We start from the raw sequence: 25,439 nt of genomic DNA, 5'->3' as shown, positions 1-25,439 counted from the left end.
TTTCCGCCAATTAAAATTGTCCTGGTAAACTGTGCCCAGGAAGCCGGTAAGTGCGGTAGGCGGAGTGGAGGGGTCGATCTGACTTTTATTGGAGGTGGCCGGAGGGACAGATAAGGGGGAAGAAGGAGAAGGAGAAGGAGGGAACACCTTTGAAATGATTCCTGCGGATCTCGAAACCTTCGTGGAATTTAGAACGTTGAATAAGAACAGAGGATTCTAATGAATTGGATTGGAATAGACTCTACGCCAGTTTCCCCTTCCCAGTTATTAATGTGATTCGATAATTTCGCTTCCGCCCTTTCTAATGCAGTACGGAATTCTAACTGCAGACCGATGCATGGAATCTACTGCTTCAGTAATCTGCCAGGGTTGATTTTTTTTTCCCCATCCGATCGATGTAATCTGCCTTCAGTTTCCAAAATACAGGCAATCCTTTATTCATAACGCCAGTCGGTTACTTCTCATTCATTTCTATAAAACTCAGTAATTTACTGGACCCAAAGAAAATTCACTTGAATATTTCATATTATAGATTTTCTCAGTCGACCTATTTCCGATTCTTATTTCATAAGCGGCTAGCGTTAGAAGTGTTCTCACGTGTAATGGTTGAGTAATGCGATCGAGGATATTTTAACATTTTTAAGGTGAACATTTATTATGACATAAACCTTAATGGACAAGGAACCCTTGGTACAATATTTCTTTATGTTGTGCTCAAAAGCTAAATGTGAAAGGAAAAGAATATCAATTACATTAGAATATACTAACTATGATTCAGGGAACTGAACATAAAGTTTCCTCTTGAAGATGCTATCATGCTTGGAATAAAACCTGTACAATGATTTTATTGACTCATTTTAAAGAAAAGTGGTTTTGTGTTAAATGCTGAGATCAGCGCACTAAATGCTATAGAAAATTAACCATGGATGTGTGTGTGTGTGAATGTTGAGTTAGGAATTTAGTGATATTAAATGTTAAAAATTTACAACATAATAATACTGCAATTTACTTTTAACTGTAAATTATTCACTGCTTTATCATTTTAATGTTTACTGATTTTTAACATTTGTAAACTGCCTGAGTCAGCTCTAGTTGAGATGGTTGGTACACAAGTCTAATAAATAAATATAAATAAACCTATATTATATATCTCCTCAGGTATCAACTACATGAAAGTCAGTGGAGCATACTTTCCCTTTCCCCATTCTGCTATCTTTTATCATGGAGCACAATCATGCTGAATTCAGTTGGACTTACTCTTGAATAGACAGTTATTAATGGCTGTCATTGCAAGAAAAGCTTTTGTAGCCTAATCCTTTTTCAGAATATTTCAGTGTTCATATTCTTTGATACTTTTAGAAGCAGACTTGAACAAAAGACTGTTTTCCTGATAAAGTACATAGTTTCTTTATATTTATCAGATCAAATATTAAATTCTATCAAAAGTAGTTACAATTTTGTCTAGCTCTGTCATAATGTGGTTTTCTTACACTGAGTTGTGATTCCCCTATGTATGTTTTTAAAAGTGAAATTTGAAGATTTGGGGATGACACTTATTGAACAGATACATTTTGTCTGAGAATTGAATTAACAACTTTTTGCCATTTACACTTAACCATATCACAAACATGTCCCACCAACATAGGGTTTTTTTGGCTGGATTTCTATGATGTCTCCATCTTGTTCTTGGCCTATGAGTAAAATAGGCTTAAGTTCTTAGCTGTATCAGTATTAAAATAGTGTTTCTCCCTCAACCCCCATTCAATCACAGACTAAGAGAAGCTGCAAGTTATCTAACATCTTAGAGGGTAGACTGTAGTGACTCAAAACAGGCAATGGACGAATGGGGTTAACAGGAGGAACAGCAAATTTCATAGTTTTCTGCTGACTCAGGGATGAGTGGATAGTACTCAGCAGTGGGGAGAAGCTTGAAAGGGGGAAAGACATTCCTTTTTTTCAATCTGTATATGCATTTCCTTGGGCTACTTAACTGCAAAGTTTTCTTTGTAGTATTTTCTGCCAGTATATAAGCTTGCCATTAGGATTAGGTTGATGTGTACTTGTTAAAATGTCAGCATAGAAAACATGTTTTCAATATTTGTAAATTTTACTAATTAAGGTCAACTGTATTCCCAGAGATAATTGAATGTCTGTAAAGAACTATTTTTAATTTTAGAAAATGTAGAGATATAATAAAGATTTAAACTATTTTTATATCTTTGCAAAGGTGATGTGAGTTATTGACCTTAGAAATGAGCAATTTAAATAATAAATAGCCTGGATAATCAGAGCAATAACTTAAAGATCTTTACTACAGTTGAATTGAATTTTGAAAACAATGCTCCTATGGAGATTCTCAGTCACTCACGTCGTGGTTGTCCCAAAAATGCTTTTTCAAGAGGTAACTGGACTTTGTTTTCCTTTGAAAACATTTTGCTTCTCGTCCAAGAAGCTTTTTCAACTCTGATGCGAAAATGAGAAGTGAAACATTTTCAGAGAAAAATAAAAAAAGTCCAGTTACCTGTTGAAAAAGCACCTTTGGGAATACCCACTTCTGCTTTTTGGCAGAGTTGTCATTTCACTGCCTATACTACATTACATTGAATATAACACTAAAAGCTGTACATAGAGAAATCATAAACACATTGACCTCCAAAAGGTGGTGCCATCTTGTCATTCCATGAAATCAGAGGGGTCTTCTCATGCTGAGCATCTGGATATTGGAAACATATTCTGAGGCTCACAAGGTTTTAAGCTTTTCCTAACCTCTGACATGCTAGAGCTATACCAGTTGTCACACAGAAAATTGCCAAAGCAATTTATTCTAATGATTTCTTTTACCTTATATTTTAATAACTCACTTTATTGCAAAAAAAAACCCAAAACCCACACACAAAGCAGGTGTCTTTTAATAGCTCAGGTTCCCTACTGAAGCTATCATCCTGTGCTAAGTATTGTAGTAATTTGAGAACCTCAATAATAGCAATAATACAAATGGCCCCATTTGACTTCAGGTGAGAATAAAGTAGAACACCAAATGGAGTTTTCAAGGCACAAGTTCTTTAAAAAGATAATAAAAGAAAACAGGAAAAAGGTGAGAATAAGAGGTATCTGAATTGCTGTTGGAAAAAAATCTCTCCAACAGAAAACAGAACAAATCAGGCATAAAATATTAGTCATTTCAATTAAATAATTATATGACATAGAAATCTCTTCCCTTAGCTAAGTAGAAAGACTCATTGGAAGATTGTGCAGCCATCAGGGTTATTTATTTGAGTTTGAAGATGTGTAGTTAAAAATACTTAGTTTTCTTTCTAATAACCCTGCCTCTGCATTTCTGTTATTTAGAAGAAGCCTGTTTACATTTCTGGTGAGTTAATAACTGTCATCCTCAGAAACTACCTTTACGTGGTATGTCTATGCTTGTTTTAATCTACTTGGACAAATAAGGGAATTGCACAGATCTAATTAAAGCACATGAGGCCTGTCTGCCTTTTTGCCATTTGTGGCATCTATGTTGCAGGTTCATGTTTCCCCTGTTTTTATTTCCAAGCAGTTTGCTACCATGGTCAGAAGAGCTTTAAAACTAGTGTCACTTGTCAGTGGAGCAGGGGCCATTGCTGGTTTATACATGCACAGCAACAAGCATCTGGATCCCAATGATTTTGGAGTTGTTCGAGTAGGCAGAGCTGTTGCCACAGTAAGTTTCATGCTTAATGCAAAACATTTAGGATTAAAAATGATGAATCATTTTAAAAGAGAAATTGATTTCAGAGAATATATTTGCTAATGTTATAAAGGTAAAGGTTCCCCTGCACATGCGTGCTAGTCGTTTCCAACTCTAGGGGCCAGTGCTTATCTCCGTTTCAAAGCCGAAGAGCCAGCGCTTGTCCGAGGACGACTCTGTGGTCATGTGGCCGGCATGACTAGATACCAAAGATGCACGGAACGCTGTAACCTTCCCACCGTAGTGGTCCCTATTTTTCTACTTGCATTTTTACGTGCTTTCGAACTGCTAGGTTGGCAGAAGCTGGGACGAGTAACAGGCGCTCACTCTGTTACACGGCACCCGGGATTCGACCCGCCAAACTGCCAACCATCTGATCAGCAAGCTCAGCATCTTAACCCATTGAGCCACTGCATTATACAGTATATTAAATGTGGATTTTTCTGATTTACATTTGATGTCAGTCATTGCAAAGCATATTTTCAATGCTGGCATATTTGGTAGAAAATGCAAAATCATTGTTTGACCCCCACTCCACCCTCTTAATTTAGGATTACAGTACTATTCTTCCCCCCCCCCCCACTTAATGGTCTTTGCTTTTAACTGCAGGCTTATTTTTTTACATCACTATTTTTCCATGGCAGAGAAAGCACAGTGTTTGGGGATTCTGTTTGTCATGACATTGTTAAAGCTCCAAAATCTTTGTCATAAAATCAGATTGCAAAACATTCTTAATTACATGACTCACTGATTTTTTTAATCACCTTTCCTTGCCTGGTATTTTCCAAGTGTGTTAGAGTTCCAAATGACAGGCATGGAGACTGACACATTTGAAGGATATTATGTTGGTGAGATGATCTAATAAAAAGAAAAAGTACGGTACTATAGAAAAGACATTTGCTCCAGATATAGCACCATATGAACTCTTTTCTCTACACTGTTCTGATGTATGATGCATATCAATACTAACAAGTAAGATTTAGTCATTGTGAGAACAAATATGATGCCACTATTATAAATTATGATGCAGTTCTAAAAAGTGGGTAGAAGGAAAATTCAAGGGATTGGACAACAAAGTTTAGTTTTGTTCTGTCATGACTCTATGAAGTAGAAATTGAGCTAAGCAAGGCCCTTATCTCTTGGATTTTTATCTAAGAGACTGAATACATCCTTCTGTTACTTTCTAATTCTGAATGTTTGAAATAGAAATCCTTAGTCTACTTTGTAAAAAGTCTTGTTATTTGGACCATTTTTGAAATGTCCCCATGAATGCTTAAGGCTTTATTTCTGCTATGCATTTTAAACTGAAACTGAATGTGGAAGCTGACATTGAAAAAAAAATCTTTGCCAAAAAGTTTAGCAGAAAGGCAAGTATGTAGATTTGACTGTGCTTTGAATAATATAGAGTTGGAGAGGGGCACTTAGGCAATTCCCTATTTAGTGTGGGTTTCCAATTTCAGACATTTCAGAGATGGTTATATTCTTTTTCAATACATCTAGCAAACATATCCACCATTTCTGCGAGTACCTGGTTCCATTGTCAAACTGACAGTGCAGTAAGAACGTTTCCCCCCAATATTTAATTGGCATCCATTATTCCATTTGGAGAGAGGGAGAACATATGTTAATGTTCTTTGGAACATCCTTTGACATATGTGCCATTGCACATACTTATTCACAAGGTTAAAATATGTTGTCTTCATAAAACTTTGTTTCTACTGTCTTGATCATCTTTCTTGCATTTCTCTGAACATATTCCAGTGCATCTATATCCTTAAACTAGTGTGTCCAGAATTTAACATATTACTGAATGTGGGATGTCTGACTAATGTAGAATAAAGTGTACAGTAATGTGTTGAACCGTGAGTGGTTTTTATTGTTCATTGAGAGTAGGAGAACATAGTGCAAGTTCTGACTGAAGAGCTATACTTCTAGATATGGAATCAGAAGTGTCAAAATGCTTTTAATAGAACTCTAGGAAACAGAGAATGTGATTTATGATTTTGTGTCTGGGTTGTTTTCTAGACAGCAGTGATTGCCTTTGACTACCTTACTTCTCTTCGAAATTTTCCACGTGGGACAGAAGAGTATGACTATGTCAAATCACAGGTAAAGAGTCAATAGTGGAGGGACAGAGATTAATATAAGGCGTTCTTTAATGATCAATGGAATCTCTAATTTAGCAGTTTAATTTGAATTTAACTCCCATCTTTCATGAAAATTTTAATAGCCCGAATGGTATATAATTATGATAGCTATGGCAATTATAAACTTATTGATGGGGGTTGCAGTAAGAATCTTGATATCATTGGATAAAGATCAGTAGAGAACAATGGTTGAAGGTTGGAACAAATTAATGTGCATAAAGGGGGTGTGATGGTAAAAAGGTTGCCTGGATGATTAATGTATCTAAAGAAATGAAAAATAACAAAGCAAACTAACAACAACAGCTGTTGTAGCTGTTTGGATATTACTGAATAGCCCAATTAAAAATAACATCTGCCATGGTATCAGGATAGATATTCACAGTATTTCTAGTGATGTCCTTCATTTCTCAGTCAGATTTGCTTCTGCTCTTGCAGAAGTTGAAATGATGTCAAGTTGTACAATGTTTTCCTAGTGAACCTGTCAAGCCTATTTCATTTGCCCTGGATTTATCATGAACAGTGCTCTAAATTCATCAAGTAGGCACTCCTTAAATGTTTTGATTGACAAAACCTAGAATATAAAATTTTCTAGAAGAAATAAAGTTTTCTTCATTATTTTTTCTAAACATATTGCCTTTCAATTAAAACGCAATGCATTCTATAAAATACAGCAAATATACCAAAATCTGAATAGTTAAATAAAATAAAACACATGACAAAAATATAAACTTATTTATTAGATTTCAGATCCTACTGTTTTATATGATCTGAACTGACACGATAATTACATACATAATATAGAAAATTTCATTAAAAAAACTAAAGCAAAAGGAAAACCATAATTATGGACAAAACAGATCAAGCAAATCTGACTAAATTTGTTTTAATTGTTTTTATTTTTTGTATTCATGGTTTTAACTGCCCTGTAAACCACCCTGAGTCCTATGGGAATAGGGCGGTATACAAATCCAATAAAATAAATAAAATAAATAAATAAATAAATTGCTATAAAAAAATCTTTTGTGCCTTATGAAAAAAAGCCATTTCAGATATTTAAAAAATATATAAATTTCTGCAAGTTTGGAGTAGCTTTATTCTCCCAATGTTTTAAAATACTACTCTTAGCTACCTGCCTCTCCATATATGATATATTCAAAGACTTAGATTGTAGATAAATTCCATATGCTACATGCTAGGTAAGCACTAATAGCTATTGAAAATCATGTCAAGGATTCTAGAATTTTCACTTCAAAATGTCAGAAAAACAGGCAATATGAATGTTGTTCCAACTAATGAATAGTGGTCTTAACAATCAAAAGAACATAACGAAATATTATTTGAGAAGTTTACTAAGTGTAAATTTTGTTGTTGCTGTATTTATATTTTTAGTACATCTTATTTCATAGTATTTAAAATAATTAGCCACCAGTGTTTATATTATTCCAAAGATTTGAATTTGAGTTTATTAAATTTATATGCCGCCCTTCTCCCTAAGGACTCAGGGCAGCTCACAACAATAAAAAGTTAAAAAACATAAAATACAAAATTTAAAAAAGAATTAAACCATAAATGTAATAAATACATAACAACCCAATAAAACCAAATTTAAAACTATAGTCAGTCCATGTAAATAATGATCATATAAATATAAATAAAAAACTATTTTAAAAAATACAATATAGAATAGAATGACAAATGGTTGTCCAATCTCTTCTTAAAAATTTCCAGTGTTGGAGCATTCACCACTTCCGGAGCCAGGTTGTTCCACTGGTTAGTTGTTCTAACTGTCAGGAAGCTTCTCCTTAGTTCTAGGTTGCTTCTCTCCTTGATTACTTTCCATCAATTGCTCTTGTCCTGCCTTCAGGTGCTTTGGAGAATAGCTTGACTCCCTCTTCTTTGTGGCAACCCCTGAGATATTGGAACACTGCTATTACCCATTTGTGAGCAGTAACCCGTTTTGTTAGTCCCTAACCTAACAAAACTATAAACATCCAAAGGTATTGAGGAAACAAGCAGAGGGCCTTAGTTGGAGAGGTATTGAATTATGTGCCCTTTTAAAGTTTAATTGTTAAACTTCCTTTCTAAATCTTTGTACAGAATTTCTGGAATTTTACAGTTTTGTATCCCCTGAAACTGTTTAATAGATTCTTGAAAGTGGTGTAAGCGACTGTAAGAGGATGGCTTGCCATAGCAGAAACAGTTTAAACAAATCCTTCTCCATGCCTCGTCGGTCTGGAACTCTGCATTTCTGCAATTAGAGCAAATTATTGGGGTATGATCACATTTAAAGTTTTTAATATCCTACCACCCCTTTTTTGAAATGAGATTAATGATAACCGCAAATTGTTTATCTAAAGCACAGCGATAAAATTCAGCAATAAACCTGTTTTTCCCACAATCTTGCCTTAAACCAGCTATAGCACTTTTCACTGCAGGGCCGTCAGAGTACAGTTTTAATAATTGAGGGGTTTGGCAGATCTCTTTATCGAATCTGATTAATAGTTGAGCCACAAGTGCTATTTCGTACTTACCCTTATACGGTTTTCTGTTGCTGTGTGTTAAACTCTTCCATGTGCAACCTAACTTTGTACATTGAGGGACACTCTGTTACAACCCTGCTTTCTGTCACTAACTATCACCTACCTCTGGTTATTGTGCATCGATATAAGGTGCTCGTACTTTCGGTCAACCTCCTTTATGATCATTTGTGGCTTTGTGGGAGTCTCATCAGGAACAAGCCCTCTTTCAATGAGAAGTTTTAAGATCTCTGGTTTGTTCATAGTCGATATGCTTTTGATATTGTTGTCTTTCATTATCTACTTTAGAGTAGGAAACGTATATTTGTTTACTATAGACATGGTGTGTGTGTGTGTGTGTGTGTGTGTATGTATGTAGGTAGGTAGGTAGGTCTTGGCGTATTCGGGTCTTTTCCCGTGTAGGAATGAGGGTGTCTTGGTGACGTTTCGACGAGGTCCCACTCGTCATCTCTCAATCTTACATGGGAAAAGACCCGAATATGCCAAGACCTACATACCTGTACCCGTGAAAATCTACAAAAACATATATACATACATACATACATACATACATACATACATACATATATATATATATATATATATATATATATATATATATATATAACATATACACATATATACTATAGACATGGTATAGTATATATATAAGGGACGCGGTGGCTCAATGGGTTGGGACGCTGAGCTTGTCGATCAGATGGTCGGCAGTTTGGCGGGTTGAATCCCGAGTGCCGCGTTACTCGTCCCAGCTTCTGCCAACCTAGCAGTTCGAAAACACGTAAAAATGCAAGTAGAAAAATAGGGACCACTATGGTGGGAAGGTAACAGTGTTCCGTGTGCATTTGGCGTCTAGTCATGCTGGCCACATGACCACGGAGACGTCCTCGGACAAGCGCTGGCTCTTCAGCTTTGAAGCCGGCCCCTAGAGTTGGAAACGACTAGCATGCATGTGCGGGGGAACCTTTACCTTTACTATAGTATGTGTGTGTGTGTGTGTGTGTGTGTATGTAGGGCCACCCAAGACAGACAGGTCATAGCAGAGAGTTCTGACAAAATGTGATCCACTGGAGAAGGAAATGGCAACCCATGTGAGTGAAGAAGGAGAGTGCAAAAGTGGGCTTGAAACTCAACATTAAGAAAACCAAGATCATGGCATCTGGCCCTCTCAATTCCTGCAAATAGATGGGGAAGAAATGGAGGTAGTGACAGATTTTCTCTTCCTGGGCTCCAAGATCACTGCACATGGGGACTGCAGCCAAGAAATTAAAAGACACTTGCTCCTGGGGAGGAAAGCTATGGCAACTCTAGACAGCATACTAAAAAGCAGAGACATCACCCTGCCAACAAAAGTGCCTATAGTCAAGGCCATGGTTTTCCTAGTTGCAATGTATGGCAGTGAAAGCTGGACCATAAGAAAGGCTGAGCGCCAAAGAATTGAGGCCTTTGAACTATGGTGCTGGAGAAGACTCCTGCGAGTCCCATGGACTGCAAGCCGATCAAACCAGTCAGTCCTAGAGGAGATCAACCCTGACTGCTCTTTAGAAGGCCAGATCCTGAAGTTGAAACTCAAATATTTTGGCCACCTAATGAGAAGGAAGGACTCACTGGAGAAGAGCCTAATGCTGGGAAAGATTGAGGGCAAGAGAAGAAAGTGACGACAGAGAATGAGGTGGCTGGATAGAGTCACTAAAGCAGTAGGCGTGAGCTTAAATGGACTCCAGAAGATGGTAGAGGACAGGAAGGCCTGGAGGAATGTTGTCCATGGGGTCACGATGGTTCAGACACAACTTTGCAACTAACAACAACAAAAAAATAAATGTTAATGTAAATTTCACTTTTGTGTTATTATTATGGAATGCATGCGATGGTGTTTATCTCTTAACATTATACCTTGTTTTTGTATAGCTCATTAACTAGTGTTTAGAGGGCTTTGAGCTCTTGGTTCACAAGTCTCTTTGGTTCTTTAATAATCCAATCAGTAATTGTTTTGTTTGTAGATTTGGTCTTGTCGTAAAGGTTTGTAGGCACTGGTTTATAAGGAATCTGTATATCTGGAACTGACTCATCGAGTAATTGTTTGTTAGCCATTTTTGTTTTATATGTTCCTGGTTTAAGTGTGTTGTGTAGTTTAAAGGTTTAGTAGGCTAGAGTGTGGATGGGGATTTAGTAAGCTAGAGTGTGGGTGGGACTTAGTGGTTTAGAAGGCTAGAGTGTGAGTGGGGCTTAGTGGATTAGTAGGTTAGAGTGTGGATGAGGCTTAATAGGCTCGAGCAGGGGTGTCAAACTCACAACGTCACATGACATGTTGCAATGTATCATGACTTTTTTCCCATTGCCAGAAATGGGGTGGGTGCGGTTTTGCTGTGATGCATCCAGCCTGCGGTCGGCAGTTTGACACCCCTGGGCTAGAATGTGGGTGGGACTTAGTAGTTTAGTAGGCTACAGGGTGGATGAGGCTTGGTGGTCCATATCTCTCTATACTATTTATACTACTCATCTATATATTCCCACATTTATAATGCTCATCTGCAGGGTGGCTAGGAGAGAGATACTGAAATGTCCCACAATAGCCACCCCCTTCCTACTATTGTACATGAAATTCAAAGGACATCTCTTTTGGATAGATATCAACAGCTCAAAATTCACTGTGTGTACATGCTGCTTTCAACATTTTGGTTATAAATTCGAAGTAGAATTTAAAACAGAGAGCCAGGCTTGTTTAGCCTCTGATTACTTCACAGAGAGCAGCAAGGAGGCTTCAGGAAAGAAGCCAAAAGAGGAGATTTCTGGTTTTGTGCGGTAGTGACTGCAGGCTTGCGGATTCTCTGCACCCCCACAGCTAATTTTGCCCTGCCTGGGGACCCTAAATCGGTCTAAGTTGCCCCGGAGAGGCAACGAAGAAAGAAGGATGCTCAACGATTCTGGAACGGTGGCAGCCATTCCATTTGACTTGGGGAAAGCCTTCTAACCCGACAGCTAACCCCAAGCTACTTGCAACCAAAATCCAAAAACACTAACGAACACAACTTTGAACAATGTGCTTGAAACTAGGTGAGGAATTTGATCTACTCTTTTCTATTTTACATTTAATTTCCTGGAAAAGATCTCCAAGAAGCAAAATACCTCTGAAAGGGAAGGAGGGGGATTTCCACCCCACTCTTATACTAACGGAAGTGGTGAATTAATCTTTTTCTGGAGGATCAAAATATTTGGAAGTGAAATAAATATAAAACCTGAAACTTAAAAGTTAAATCTGGATAAATCTAAAATTGTTTTAATGATTAAGACTCTCATTTCAAAGATAATTGTTCATTTTGGAAATTGAAAAACAAATAGTTGCTGACACCTAGTGGCAGATGAAGACTATGACAGCTATGACTTTAATAAAAGACTTGGCAAAATCTGGGAAAAGCTAATCTGTGTGACCTTCAAAGCTTTAAGAACAAAAAACAGCTGTGAAAAAAGAAAAACAATAATCTGGGCTGTAAACAAAGAGAGAATTATAAATTTTAGAAAAAAAAACTTTTTTGAACTATTTGGATTACAAATATCTATTTAATTCGGACTCTAAAGCTATTTACAGAGAAAAGAAAGGAAGAGTAAAATTCAAATTCCTGGCTATTGTGGATCAGAGACAAGTAGAAAGAACATATCACGAAAACATAAATACGTCACAGGAGGAGATATATTGTATACTGCAACTAATTGAAACAACAATGACTAAACCACAAAGAAATACCAAACAACTTTGAAAATATAAATCAATCTATTTCCAAGTTTACAACAAAAAAATTCCCAGAAAACAACAGAGAAGGAGCAGATAAAACATAAATGGATATAGAATTGAGAATAGAGACTTAAAGATGGAACTTAACAGAACAAGGAAGCATGATTTAATCCTAGTGGAAAAAAATTCACAAGAATTGGAAAAAAACAACTTATCCCTTAAGACTACAAAATAAGTCTGAGGACAAGAAAACAGACCAGATAAAATGGACTGTAGAGATGTCAGGAACATTGGAGAGAAAGAAAATAATAAGAGAAGTGGAGAGAAAGAAAAAGGAAAAGATTTTCAACAAACAAGGAAAGTCAGAAGTCCTGTACAAAGACACTTCTCCTGATTTATTTTTATACGTACAGCAACATTTATGAACATACAGAAAAACTTTTTGATTCAGCAAAATACATTGCTTAAGAAAAACACTGGGCAAAAGAAAAAGACTAAAGTGGAAACTATGAAAATAGATGATGGGACTTACCAGAGAGAATACTTAAAAAAGAAACATTTGTTTGAATATGGTTAACGAAATAGAAAAGTTTTGGAATATATATGTCACTCTAAGAGGGATGAATTCTCTAAATATAATATAGTATGCTTTCCCTTTTTTGTTCTTTTGATATGAGTAGTATAAAAAAGTTGAAATGACTTAGATAAAGGAAATGTTTTAGATATTTAAATGTGATTGAATTTAAGAAAATTATACTGGATAAAAATATTTTGATTAAGAGTTGATTAAGACTAGATGTATTAAATGGAATGTTTAAAGATTAAACATTTTTAATTATGGTTAAAAAGAATAAATTTAGGAAATAAATACATACTAGCTTAGGAGGGATATATATTTTAAGTAGTTTGTTATTTTTTATGCTTCTTTATTCTTTATTTCTTTCTATTGCTTTATCTATTTTTAAAGAAATGTAAATGTGTGAGATGGTTCATATGGAAAAATAGAGTTAAATTCTTAAATGTAATTAATTTTTGAGAAAATCTTAACTAGTAAGAATATCTAGAATCTGGTGGGAGAAATAAATTAAAATAAGGACTGTAACAGGATCTATGATAAGGCAACCAGAATGATTGGATATAAAAAAATATTATATTGATGTGATTATTATTTTTAGGACTATTGGGAAAAAATATTTAATTATTATCTATCAAAATAATAATTGTATTAACTCAGTGTTTGCAAAAGAGGATATTTTGGGGAAAGAGGAAATCAGCTAAAACTATTACGTGGATTATGAATTATAGAAATCAATTGTTACTGATTGTTTTACAAATGTAACCCAGACAACACACTGTTCACCAATTATTAAGCGATTTATGTTTTTTTAAAAAAATCAATAAAATATATTACAAAAAAAGAGTAGGAAAAACTAATTAAAGCTTACTCTGAAAGTATGATTATTCCTGACTCGCATTTTGATAGCATATTCCCAAATGTTGTATATTCCCTGCTTGAGCATCCCCATTGGTTTGAAAACTAGCAGTTCCTGCTAAGCACAGAAAATGGGAATTGGGAACTCAAAGGTTATTACTGTAATCTGTGTGGAATCAGGATTTGAACTTAATCAGCACCTTATCTTGGGGCACTTCTTTTGTTTGGGGGCTGTATATAGCCGTATGTTTCTCTCAAAGGAAACAGAACAATTTAGGAAAAGAAATGGAAAGAGGTAATTTAAAGTTTGTTAGTTTCAATTTCAAGAGTGCAAAGCTAATTATGCAGTTTTCAATTACACATTTAAACAAGTGTATTTCCATCTTCCTTTTCTTCTTTGGCCATAAAGGGATAAGAAGCAATACTGATTTACTGTTACTTATGCCAGTAAACTTGTGTTTCTAGATTAATCCTTCTCTGGTTGACATGTGCTTAGTTTAAGCTTATAGCTGGCTCTCTGCGTAGTTTTCTCTGTTCTTCCATATTTAGACATTAGGGTTTTAATTATACCTGGCTGGCAATTTCCGAGACTGGCAGAATATCTTCTTCTGGAACCTGATCTATTGATTGTCTGATCCCTCCTTGCTGTGGCTTAGATCACTCTGGAATGCTTTGGCTTTCTTGGGCTGCCCCAAAGCAAGTAAAACTCCAGCAGCTTTAAAATGGCCTGATTAGCAATGTTTTGTGATGCCATGTCATTTTCTTTCTCCCCTGTTTTCACCAGGTGCCTTAGCACATGTTAACTTCCAGTCTCCCCTTGTGAGAAGTGCTATGTAAAAGGGTAAAAACATTTATTTTCCAGGCAAAAGGACTGGTAGCTTTATTCTGGGCATTTCCTATTATTATTACAGTTTCTCAGCATTCTCATTCTTTCCCTGCTCTGGTCCAAAAGTACTTAATGAATTATATGAAGTAATTCCTTGAAAGGTGTTCCCCATACAAAGACCAGCTTTGGAAGAGCCATTTTTATCAGGATCATAATAAAGGAATTCTCAACACTTTCACCTCTAAGCAGTAGTTGTATCTTACTGGCAGACAAAGGCAGACTGACACAGTAGTAATGGACTACATCTGCAAAGTTGAAAACCATCTCAGTGACACTAATACCTACCAAATAATCCACAATGATCCTACAAAACAGCTAAAAAACAATAAAAGACATCCTAAGAAAAATAGAAAAAGGAAAATAGCTAACATCACTAGAGAGAAAGCACATCCTCCACACCCAGGTTCTACGGACCCCAAAATGCACAAAAATGGGATCTCCTTATACCCAATTGTCCCTCTACCTGGAACACCTAGGTACATACAGACTAGCAAAAATCCTGCAGAGGAAACTCAGATACCTGGTCAATGACTCAACCCACTCAATAAACTCCCCAGAACAATTTCTCCAATGCATCAACAAGGAAGAAATTATGGTCTCCTTCGACGTCACTTCCCTCTTCACCTCGATTGACATTGCTCTGGCTAAACAAACCATACACCAGCTACTCACCTGAACATCATACCCCCAAAGAGGATGCCACTACAGAGCATTCCATGTCCACAAAAATCATCATGAAACTCCAGGATCTATGCCTCAACACATACTTCAAGTTCAATGGGAAAATGTACAAGCAAGTACAGGCACCCTGATGGGATCTCCCATATCAGACCTCATAGCAGGAGCAGTCATGCAACGACTCAAATCCATAGCTCTACCCACCATCCAACCAAAATTATGGACATGTTATGTTGATGACACCTTTGTCATCATCAAATGCTCCCAAATTGAAGAAACACACCACCTATTTAACAACATATTCCCTGGTATCTAATTTACACATGAAGAGGAAACAAATAACAGACTCCCATTCTTTGACATAGATGTAAGGAGATTGGACAATGGAGAACTGAAACCTGCATCTATCGTAAACCTATGCACACGGACCAGATGCTCAGCTTCACAAGCAACCACCCGATCACACACAAAAGAAGCCGTGTCCAGACCCTCTTCAGAAGGGCCAGGACACACTGCAGCACCACAGCACTAAGAAAAGCTGAAGAAAAATGGCTGCTTGATGTCTTTCTCCGTAATGGCTGTGCCAAAAACTTTGTATCCGGCATATTGCAACCAAACTACCACAAACCACACAGCTAACCGGCATGCAAAAACAAACCCTACCACACACAAAAGGGGTGTCAGAAATGACAGCCAGAATTCTCCAACCCCTAGGAAAAGCGATAGCCCACAAACCCACAGCCACACTCCGTCAGGAATTATCTAGAATCAAAGATAAGACACAGAAGGATGAAAGAAGCAATGTCATCTACAAAATCAACTGTAACGATTGCAACCACTTCTACATGGGTCAAACATCATGTCAGTTAAAAACCGGGATCCATGAACACTGGCTAGCACTCAAATGCCACAATCCCAAATCCCTAATCGCTACCCACACTGACACCAAACAACACCAGTTCAATTGGAGCAACACTAAAATCAGCAGCCACGCTACCACCCGCCACACTCAGGAGTTCATTGAAGCCTGTCACTCCACAAGCAATTCCATCAACAGACTCATTGATCTTCAACCAGCATACAAACCCCTCAGAATCCAAATTAAACATCCATTAAAGGGGCTTGAGGGTTGGAGACAGCACCAACTCTCAAGCCCCTTTCCCCTCCCAGCACTTCCCCTTCCAATGACTCTGACCTGACATAATCTCCCCATCACAAGACCCATTACCATCCTCTGACTGATGAATCTCTGACCCAGTGATGATTCACACCCTCCAAAGAACCTGACCTGAAGTACCTCCCCATCACAAGCCTCTCTCTGATGACTCCCACCTGGCCCATCACAAGACCCTCACTTGACACTCTCACACCTTATATAAGTAGAACATTGACGCAGACATCCACTAAACACCAATGAAGATGTTACCTAGCCTAGTAACGAAAACTTTGGAAAGCAACCCTCAAGCTCAGAGAATGAACCCTTCATCCTCATGCTACACCCGAGTTACAGATATTCGCCACTATTGCCCTAGCTGTATGTTTAAAATACATTGGTTAAAATAAATATAATTTAATGTCTGTTTTATAAACATTATAATGTAGGCATTAAAACAGAGGCCAAATACTGAATTACGGTAAGTAGACATTGGGTAATTCTGAGAATATCAAGAGAACTTGCATGACAGTCTTGTCCAGTTTGTAATAGAGAAGAAAATGGCTAAAAAGTACAAAATGTAAGAGATGGAGATTTAGTGCTGTCCTCTGTTCATGAGTTTTGTGATGTGCTAGGTGGCCTTTCCCCAGACAATTCCTTTGTCTCTGATAGTTCTTGAAACTGGCAAGCTAATTCTTAGCAAGCTCAGACTAAATATGCAGTTAAAATTTATCCTTCCACCAAGGTGCGTAGACCCATCCTAGGGATACCAAATCAGGACTGCACAAATCCAGATCATTACAAATTGCAGCAAAGGGAATATCTTTGTTGCCATCTAGTGTTTTGCAGCCTAGATTGGATAGTTATGGTCTACACGTTGCAGTAATATAACTTACTGTAATGTTTGAATGGCTTATATATGAGGGTTTATAACTAATGCAACAATGGGGAAATTTTATTACATTTATGCGGTATAATCATATTAATAGTAATTAATTCAGTTTGAAGTACTTTTACATTTTAATTATATAAAGTCAGATTTAGTTTTTGTCTTGAACTCACTGCTTGAATCCACTTACCTGATAGAGTACTATACTTGAAACTATATTCCAAAGCTAAGGGAAGCTCTTGCCTTCAAGAAGTTGAGTATAGCTGGCTTAATACATGAGCCTTGAGAAAAAGAGAAAGAAGGTTCTCTGTTGAAAGGAGTGTAAGTATTTTAAAAATGCAAAACTCGTCAAGTTGTTTTTCTGATTGATTGATTGGTTTTCTGGAATCTTCTTTGGTCCTATCAAAATTGACTGGAAGAAATAGTGACCCTAATATCTTCTGTCTACCTGGGAACTGATGTTGGGGTTGTTCTTGTACTGTAGTCATTTTTGTGGCTTGATAGCACTTGTCAATAGCCCCTGCAGAGGTTTGAGCCTTGGTCTTATGTTTCTGTGGCCTCATTAACCTCTGACAGACATTGGCTGATAGATTTTCATTTAATGCATGGGGAGGAGGCCCACTTGGTTTCATTTGCTTCCTTTTAACTAGCAGCCTAGCTGTCATGATTCAGCATTAAAGCCTAGTCAAGGTGAAGGCTTCATTAATTCAGTATGTTACTTTACTGCAAAATGTACACAATTTTTATGCTTCTGTAGTGCTAAACAAGCCTCTTCTAGCTGAGAACATCCAGTAGCATTAAGACCACAGTATAATATACAGAATACCCAGCTAGCAAGAGTAGTATAAAAGTCTTAAATGCTTATATACAAGTGCTCAAAGCTTGGGGAACAAGCAGGGTGAATTAGAAGCAATAGTACATGAGGGCAGGTATGACATAGTTGGCATTACAGAAACCTGATGGGATGAAACCCATGACTGGAATGTACTGATGGATGGATACAAAGTGTTCAAAAGAAACATATTTACAAGAAGGGGAGTTGCACTATATATAAGTGAACACTACATATCTACAGAAATGCACATGATCAACGATAAAATCCCTGCAGAAGGTATATGGGTCAATATAAAAGGGAAAAAAGTGACATTGCCATAGGTGTATATTACAGGCCACCCAACCAATCAGAAGAAATAGACGAACTCTTTGCCAACCAGTTAACAAATGTATGTAGGAAGCATACCACAGTAGTAATGGGAGACTTCAACTATCTAGATATCAACTGGAAGACAAACTCTGCAACGAATGGGAGATCAAACAGATTCCTAACTAACCAACGTTGTCATCCAAAAAGTGGAGGACAGAACTAGAAGTAAACCTAATTCTTACTAATGGAGAAGAAGTGATAGAGGCAGTTGAAGTTGCTGGAACCTTGGGTGAAAGTGATCGTGTCATACTTGAATTCAATATAATGCAAACACAGGCAATAGAAAATAATCCAACCAGCGTCTTAAACTTCAGAAGAGCCTAGTCCAGCACAATACCATTGAAAAAGAAAAACAAGAAATTCAAGAAAAAAACAGAATAGTTGCACAAAGATCTCTCTGACAAACTGAAAGACAAAAAGGACAAGTACGAAAAATGGAAAAAGGGACACATAACTAAGCCTGATTATCAACAGACAGCCAGAACATGCAAAGATGAAGTCAGGAAAGCAAAGGCTCAGAATGAACAAAGACTTGCAACAGAAATCAAGGATAATTTAAAAAAGTTTCTTTCAACGTATTAATAACAAGAAAAAAGTCAAGGAAGCTTTAGGTCCACTAAAGAGAGAAGATGGCAAGGAAGTAACAGGCAGTAGGGAGAAAGCAGAGCTGCTTAACTCATTCTTTGCATCAGTCTTCACACAAAAAGAAATTATACAAAAAAAAAACTACTGTGAAAGACAAACTAGAAACAAAAATTAAAATAAGGAAGAAAATGGTAAGAGAACACCTATCCAACCTTGACGAATATAAATCACCAGGACCGACAGATTACATCCCAGAGTTCTGAAGGAGCTGGCAGATGTTGTCTCAGAACCATTGCATTTCAAAAATCCTGGAGCACTGGTGAAGTACCTGAGGATTGGAAAAGGGCTGATGTGCTTCCCATCTTCAAGAAAGCAAAAAAACCAAACAAACACAAAAAAACAGACCCAGGAAACTACAAACCAATCCGTCTAACATCAATACCTGGGAAGATCCTGGAAAAGATAATAAAAAAACAGATCTGTGATCAACTAGAAGCAAACAAAAGTTATAACTAGTAGCCAGCACGGGTTTGTTAAAAAGAAATCATGGCAAACCAATCTTATTTCATTCTTTGACAAAGTGACTAAATTAGTAGACCAGTGAAATACTGTGGACATAGTATATTTAGATTTCAGTAAGGCATTTGACAAAGTAGACCACAGCCTGCTGCTTAGTAAGCTAGAAAAAGGTGGGATAGACCAATTTTGGTCACCATACTACAAAAAAGATGTTGAGACTTTGGAAAAAGTTCAGAGAAGAGCAACTATAATGATCAAAGGCCTTGTGGCCCCGACCCCCGAGCCTGTCCTACCCGAGGAAGAGGACTCTGAGGATGATGGGGAAGAACTGGCAAGGCCTCCCTCTCTGGGACCCTCCCCTCTGGCAAGGCCTCCATCTCCATCTGAAGGCCAACAGGAGCAGCCTGTGATTAGCCAGGCTGGGAGTGAGCCAGAGCAGCTGCAGCAGATGGAGAATAGTGGAGATGAATCATGGTTAGATCCCCGAGAACGGTGCAGAGCCAAGCGTTTACAGCAGCATAGGAAGAATAGGAGGGTCAGGGATCAGCTGAGTCACTGAGCCACACCCCACAAGGTACAAAAGGGGGTGTGGCTGCTCTCAGGACTTTGTGATGAACAATAATTTAATCAACTTCTGGTTACATCTTCGGAATTCTGTCAGAATTACTACCTGTTTGAAACCCTGGCCTGAATTCTTGACAACGCTTCTGTACTTTTGTTTCTGGACTGTTTGCTTGTTTGCTTGGACTCATTTTGAGTAATTGTTTGGAAGTTATCTCATTCCAGCCAACGCTTGAGGTAACGAGCCTATTTTGGCTGACTGTTTGTATTTTGCTGCCAAGGCCTTATCAGAAGGCAATTACTAAATCCTGAGGAATTAACCCTTGCTAGTCATGCCTGCTTGTCTGTCTGTTTGTACCCTGGGGGGGGGGGGAACAGAACAGGCCTGGAGACTAAAACATATGAAGAATGGCTGCTGGACTTGGGTTTGGCTAGTCTAAAGAAAAGAAGAAACAGGTGACATGATAGCAGTATTCTAGTATTTGAGGAGCGACAAAGAAAAGGGTCAAATTAGTCTCCAAAGCACCAGAGGGCAGGACAAGAAACAATGGTTGGAAACTGACCAAAGAGAGAAGCAACCAGGAATTAAGGAGAAACTTCCTAACACGACAATTCTGCCTTCAGAAATTGTGGGCGCTCCATAGTGGAGATTTTTAAGAAGAGACCAAACAATCACTTGTCTGAAACGGTATAGATTCTCCTGCTTGAGCAAGGGGCTGGACTAGAAGACCTCCAAGGTCCCTTCAGATTCTATTCTATTCTATTCTATTCTAGTCTAGTCTATTCTAGTCTAGTCTAGTCTAGTCTAGTCTAGTCTAGTCTAGTCTAGTCTAGTCTAGTCTAGTCTATTAGTTGTGAACGGATTCAATCCTGAATTTCAGTAACTTTCCAGGATTAAAATTCAGTGCACAATATTAAAAAAGTTAAAAACTCCATTTAGACTTTCATAATGGTATCCAACAGTATCTGCCATCGTTACTGGTCTTTTTAAATTTATTGATGTGGCTTTTTAAACCAAGGTTGTACAATATTGAGTAATGAAAAAGATGGTATAAAAGCTGAGGTCTAGTATATTTAGCAACATGCATCCAAAAACATGATGACCAAAAATTATCAGTAGCAGTTCCTGTGACTTTCTGCCTTATGAGAAAAGCTACAAATTATGAAGTTTATCATTTTCCAGGTGAATGTGCTGTATGAATGAAGATGTATTAAATTTGGCATATCCTGAGGTATCAGTATACTGCATATATATCTCTTAGATGAGTAAATGATAAAAGGCATGAATGAACAAATAAAGTATAAAATAGTAGTTAGATGTACAGATAAAAGATGGGAGGTACCTTGCTCAAAAGTAGTATTTGTGAAAAGTATGTGTGTATCTTAATAGACCAGAAATTAAGCATGACTCAACAGTGTGCTGTGGTTGGTAAACAGCCAATGCAATCTTAGGCTGCATCAAAAGAGATATGTTGAGGTCAAGAAAAAATAATATTATGTTCTGTACTGTGCTAATCAGACAGTACAGTATATGGAATACTGTATATGGAATACTGGGAAGGTAACAGCGTTTCATGCACCTTGACATATAGTCATGCTGGCCACATAACCACAGAAGTGACTTTGGACAATGCTGGCTCCCTTGGTTAAAAGACAGAGATGAGCACCACATCCCTAGAGTTGGACATGACTGGAAGGGAAAACCTTTACCTTTATTTTTATATGGACACTATGACAAGTTTTGATTTCCATAATACAAGAAGGGTGCTGAAGAACTGGAAAGAGCGCAAAGAAAAGCAATGAAGATGGTAAGGGGCTTAGGGGCTAAATGAAGATCAATTAAATGAATTGAATATGTTTAGGTTAAAAAAGAGAGGGCTAAGGGGGGGGCAATATGTAAAGGACAGTCACAGTGGAGAGGGTATACATTTATTCTTCCTGGTACCTGAAGGTAGCACAAGAACTAATGAGTGGAAATTTATGGAGGGAGATCCAAAGTAGAAATAGAGGAATATTCTCACCACGAGTGCTATTAAGCAGTGGAATAGTCTATATCTTGAAATTGTGGGTAATCTATTAATGGAGCAAAGAAGTAATTGACTGAAATGGCCATAGAAATTGAATGAATGAATGAATAAATGAATGAATAGTCAGGCAGTTATTTGTCTGGAAGGACCTAAGGATTCGGGGCAGATGTTAGACAAGAAGACTTCCAAGATCCTTTCCAAACATATTTTTTCTGTTATTTCAATTAATGGGTACATGGTTGTCCAAAATTAGACTCAGCCTGCCGTTAATTCCCAGTTACTGATGAACAACTATTTGTAATCTCTTTTTAAAGAACAATGTCATTATAGAAAAGAGAAGATGAATCAGATTGGCATCTTATCACAGGTTCTATGGGTTCCCCCCCATCTCTGCCTTGACCTGGAATGTAAATTTATCTGAAACAATTGGAGAATTTTATTTTCTTTGAGTCTAGAACTCTGATGCCAAAGAAGTGGGATGGAGTTGCTGCCTGCTTGGATTATAACTTGTTATTCCAGAATCTTGGTTAGGCCTCAAATCAGCTTTTCAGTTCTTTTTTTCTTTCATATTCTTGAATCTTCTCTACTTGGTTTGCTGGGATTTTTTTTGGAGTATGTGTGTTGTACTTTCTCCAAATCCATCCATGCATCCATCTCTACCTATTGTATCTTAAAACATCAGAACAATAAAATTGAAATAGAAGATATATAATGTATCCAGAACACCTCTGTCTCTGTCTCCATCTCCATCTCAACATAAAAGTCATACAGAGGCTCACTCACCATGCTGCCCTAACTCCTGGAAGAATAACTAGGTTTTCAGCAACTTCTAGAAAATTATCAGTGGAGCAGCCATATGTATCTCTGGGGGAGTGCTGTTCCAAAGGACAGGTGCCATGCAGAGAAGAAACTTTTCCAAAGCCTTAATAACTGACATTGTTTAATTAAGGGATCTGAAATGTATCCATTCTGCCAAATCTTACTGTACAGGCAGAAACTACTGGAGATGGGTGTTCCCTCAGATAGCTAAGCTTTATGCCATGAAAGGCTTTATAGATCATAATCAACACCTTGAATTGGAAGAGAAGCCAAATGAAAATCTGCGCAGTTCACGGATAGTGGTGTCACCTAGACATACGGTGGCATGCCCATTACTTCACATGCTACCACATGTTGAACTACCTGTAGCTTCCAAATGTTTTTTCAGGGACAATTCTATATAGAACACATTGTAATGGCCCATATTTGAAGTGATTTGGGCACATTTTGACACTGAAGTGTAGTAGCTGCATCATATTTGTTACAACTAAATCTTCTGTCATTAAAGCTTTACGTGCATTTCAGTTTCAGAATTCTTTCCGAAATGCGAAAATCACTGAGCCATCATTTTAGAAGAGAAAATACGGGTGCCCTGAATAGCTGTTGCTTTACCTCTGAAGATTCTTTGCTGTGAATGTGGACAATGTGCAGCAATTAATAGGATGCACTGTTTAATGGAATAGACATAATAGTTGTGAGGAGATGGGAGATGTCAGTGTCAGTCTTTTCCCTGAGTCTGCTGGGGCCAAACAAGGACATTGTCATTAGGAAACAATTACAGACTGAGCAGATTAAGAAGGAAATGGGATCCCTGTGGATTCCTAGTCAGGCTCCTACTTAGCTTCAAGGAGACATCTCTGGTTCCTCTCCATTTTTTCTTTCATATGTGAATTACTCATGCTGCTAATGCTCACAGCCAGGCAGTTCCTAACATCTTTTTATGGGCAGCAAATTGGGGGACTATTTTCTTTGTAAGAAAAGAGAAACAAACCTGCTTATATGGAGCCTCAATTACTAACCAACATCATTCTTCCTATTAACACTGCTGGCTTCAGTTCTCCTTCGTCAAGAACAAAGAATTTAATACCCTTTTCTCTCTTGTTTGAGAGGGCTGGATGGTGTCTGCCCCAGAAAGGCATTTTTTTTAAATATTGAAGATCATTGATTAATTTGGTCTGATGTGATATGAGGAGCAGCAGTGATTCTGTTTTGTTTTTCAGTGTTTTGAAAATGTGTCCCAGAGCGAATCTAATCTTGCTGAACTGCTCTCTCCTCATACCTGATTTAGACTTGATCACTAATTAGGGAAAACTAAACTTCATTCTCTTTCTAAAACTGTGGACTCTGCTACCACTATTTCTTAGGCAGAACCTAAGGGAAGAGATAAACAATTTCCTTGAAGAATATAGCAATTTATAAAATCAAGTGGTCTTTTGAAAATTAGATCTTGTATCTTGCCTTAATGTCTTCTCCCTTGTATTTTGCTGTGGAATCGCATCAGGTGAGATGTGTAGGGTTGAGAGAGAGAGAGAGAGAGAGAGAGAGAGAGAGAGAGAGAGAGAGAGAGAGAGAGAGAGAGAGAGAGAGAGCGCCAAAGTCCTATGATGAGCTTCTGCAGCTGAGGGTAGACTAGAATCTATTTTCCCTCTCCCTCAATTCCTGATCCAGCAGTTTTACCATTATACAACTCTGGAATCCATTTTACCTTCTGGCTGTATCTATTGTAGCCTTAAATTCTGAATTCTGCAAACTAGACAGATTTATTTTATGACACCTATGATTGCAGTTGATTAAAGGATTTGTTTATTGACTTGGATTAACATGACTCCTGTAAGGAAAATAACTGGTGTATTAACTAGCACCTTACATGTCGTCGTCTTGTATCAAATTAGTAGAACTACAAACTTTTAAATAACATTTAAAGAGAGAGCGTGGTGGCACGGCAGCTCCCTTTGGTCCTGGAGGAAACTGAGTATCTGGATCCATACCAATTGGGTTTCAGGCCCGGGTACAGCACGGAGACGGCATTGGTCGCACTGGTGGATGATCTCTGGCAGGCCTGAGACAGGGGTTATTCCTCTGTCCTGGTCCTTTTAGATTTCTCAGCGGCTTTTGATACCATCGACCATGGTATCTTGCTGCGACGTCTTGCGGGGTTGGGAGTGGGAGGCACCGTTTTACGGTGGTTCTCCTCCTACCTCTCGGGCTGTTCGCAGACGGTGTTGACAGGAGGGCAGAGGTCAACCCCTAGGCCCTTTAGTTGTGGGGTGCCTCAGGGGTCGGTACTCTCGCCCCTCCTGTTCAACATCTATATGAAGCCGCTGGGTGAGATCATCCGTGGTTTTGGGGTGAGGTATCATCAATATGCCGATGATACCCAGCTTTTTATCTCCACCCCGAGCCAAGCCAGTGATGCCCTCGATGTGATGTCCCGTTGCCTGGAAGCGGTACGGATTTGGATGGGGAAGAACAGGCTCCAGCTCAACCCGGCCAAGACTGAGTGGCTCTACGTACCGGCATCTTGACTTGTCCAAGAGGTTCCATCTTT

General features: G+C 37.9%; 1 protein-coding gene across 2 annotated transcripts in view; it reads left to right on the top strand.

The window, feature by feature from the left end:
- Window positions 1-3,556: 3,556 nt before the first annotated feature.
- The window catches only part of ADCK1 (aarF domain containing kinase 1), a gene marked incomplete at its 5' end in the record, with an annotated part of 130,280 nt that continues 108,397 nt past the window's right edge, over window positions 3,557-25,439 (top strand). The window contains 2 exons of one of the 2 annotated variants that reach the window (XM_081313168.1): window positions 3,557-3,700; window positions 5,753-5,836. In XM_081313168.1, coding sequence (XP_081169294.1) covers window positions 3,566-3,700; window positions 5,753-5,836 — 219 coding nt within the window. The remainder of the gene's footprint in view (window positions 3,701-5,752; window positions 5,837-25,439) is intronic. The other variant, XM_081313169.1, reaches the window with a different exon arrangement.

Source organism: Vipera berus (assembly GCF_964194415.1).
Source record: "Vipera berus genome assembly, chromosome: 1".
Classification (NCBI taxonomy): Eukaryota; Metazoa; Chordata; class Lepidosauria; order Squamata; family Viperidae; genus Vipera; species Vipera berus.
Note: the sequence above shows the minus strand (reverse complement) of the source record. Positions and strands in the feature narration are given on the sequence as shown.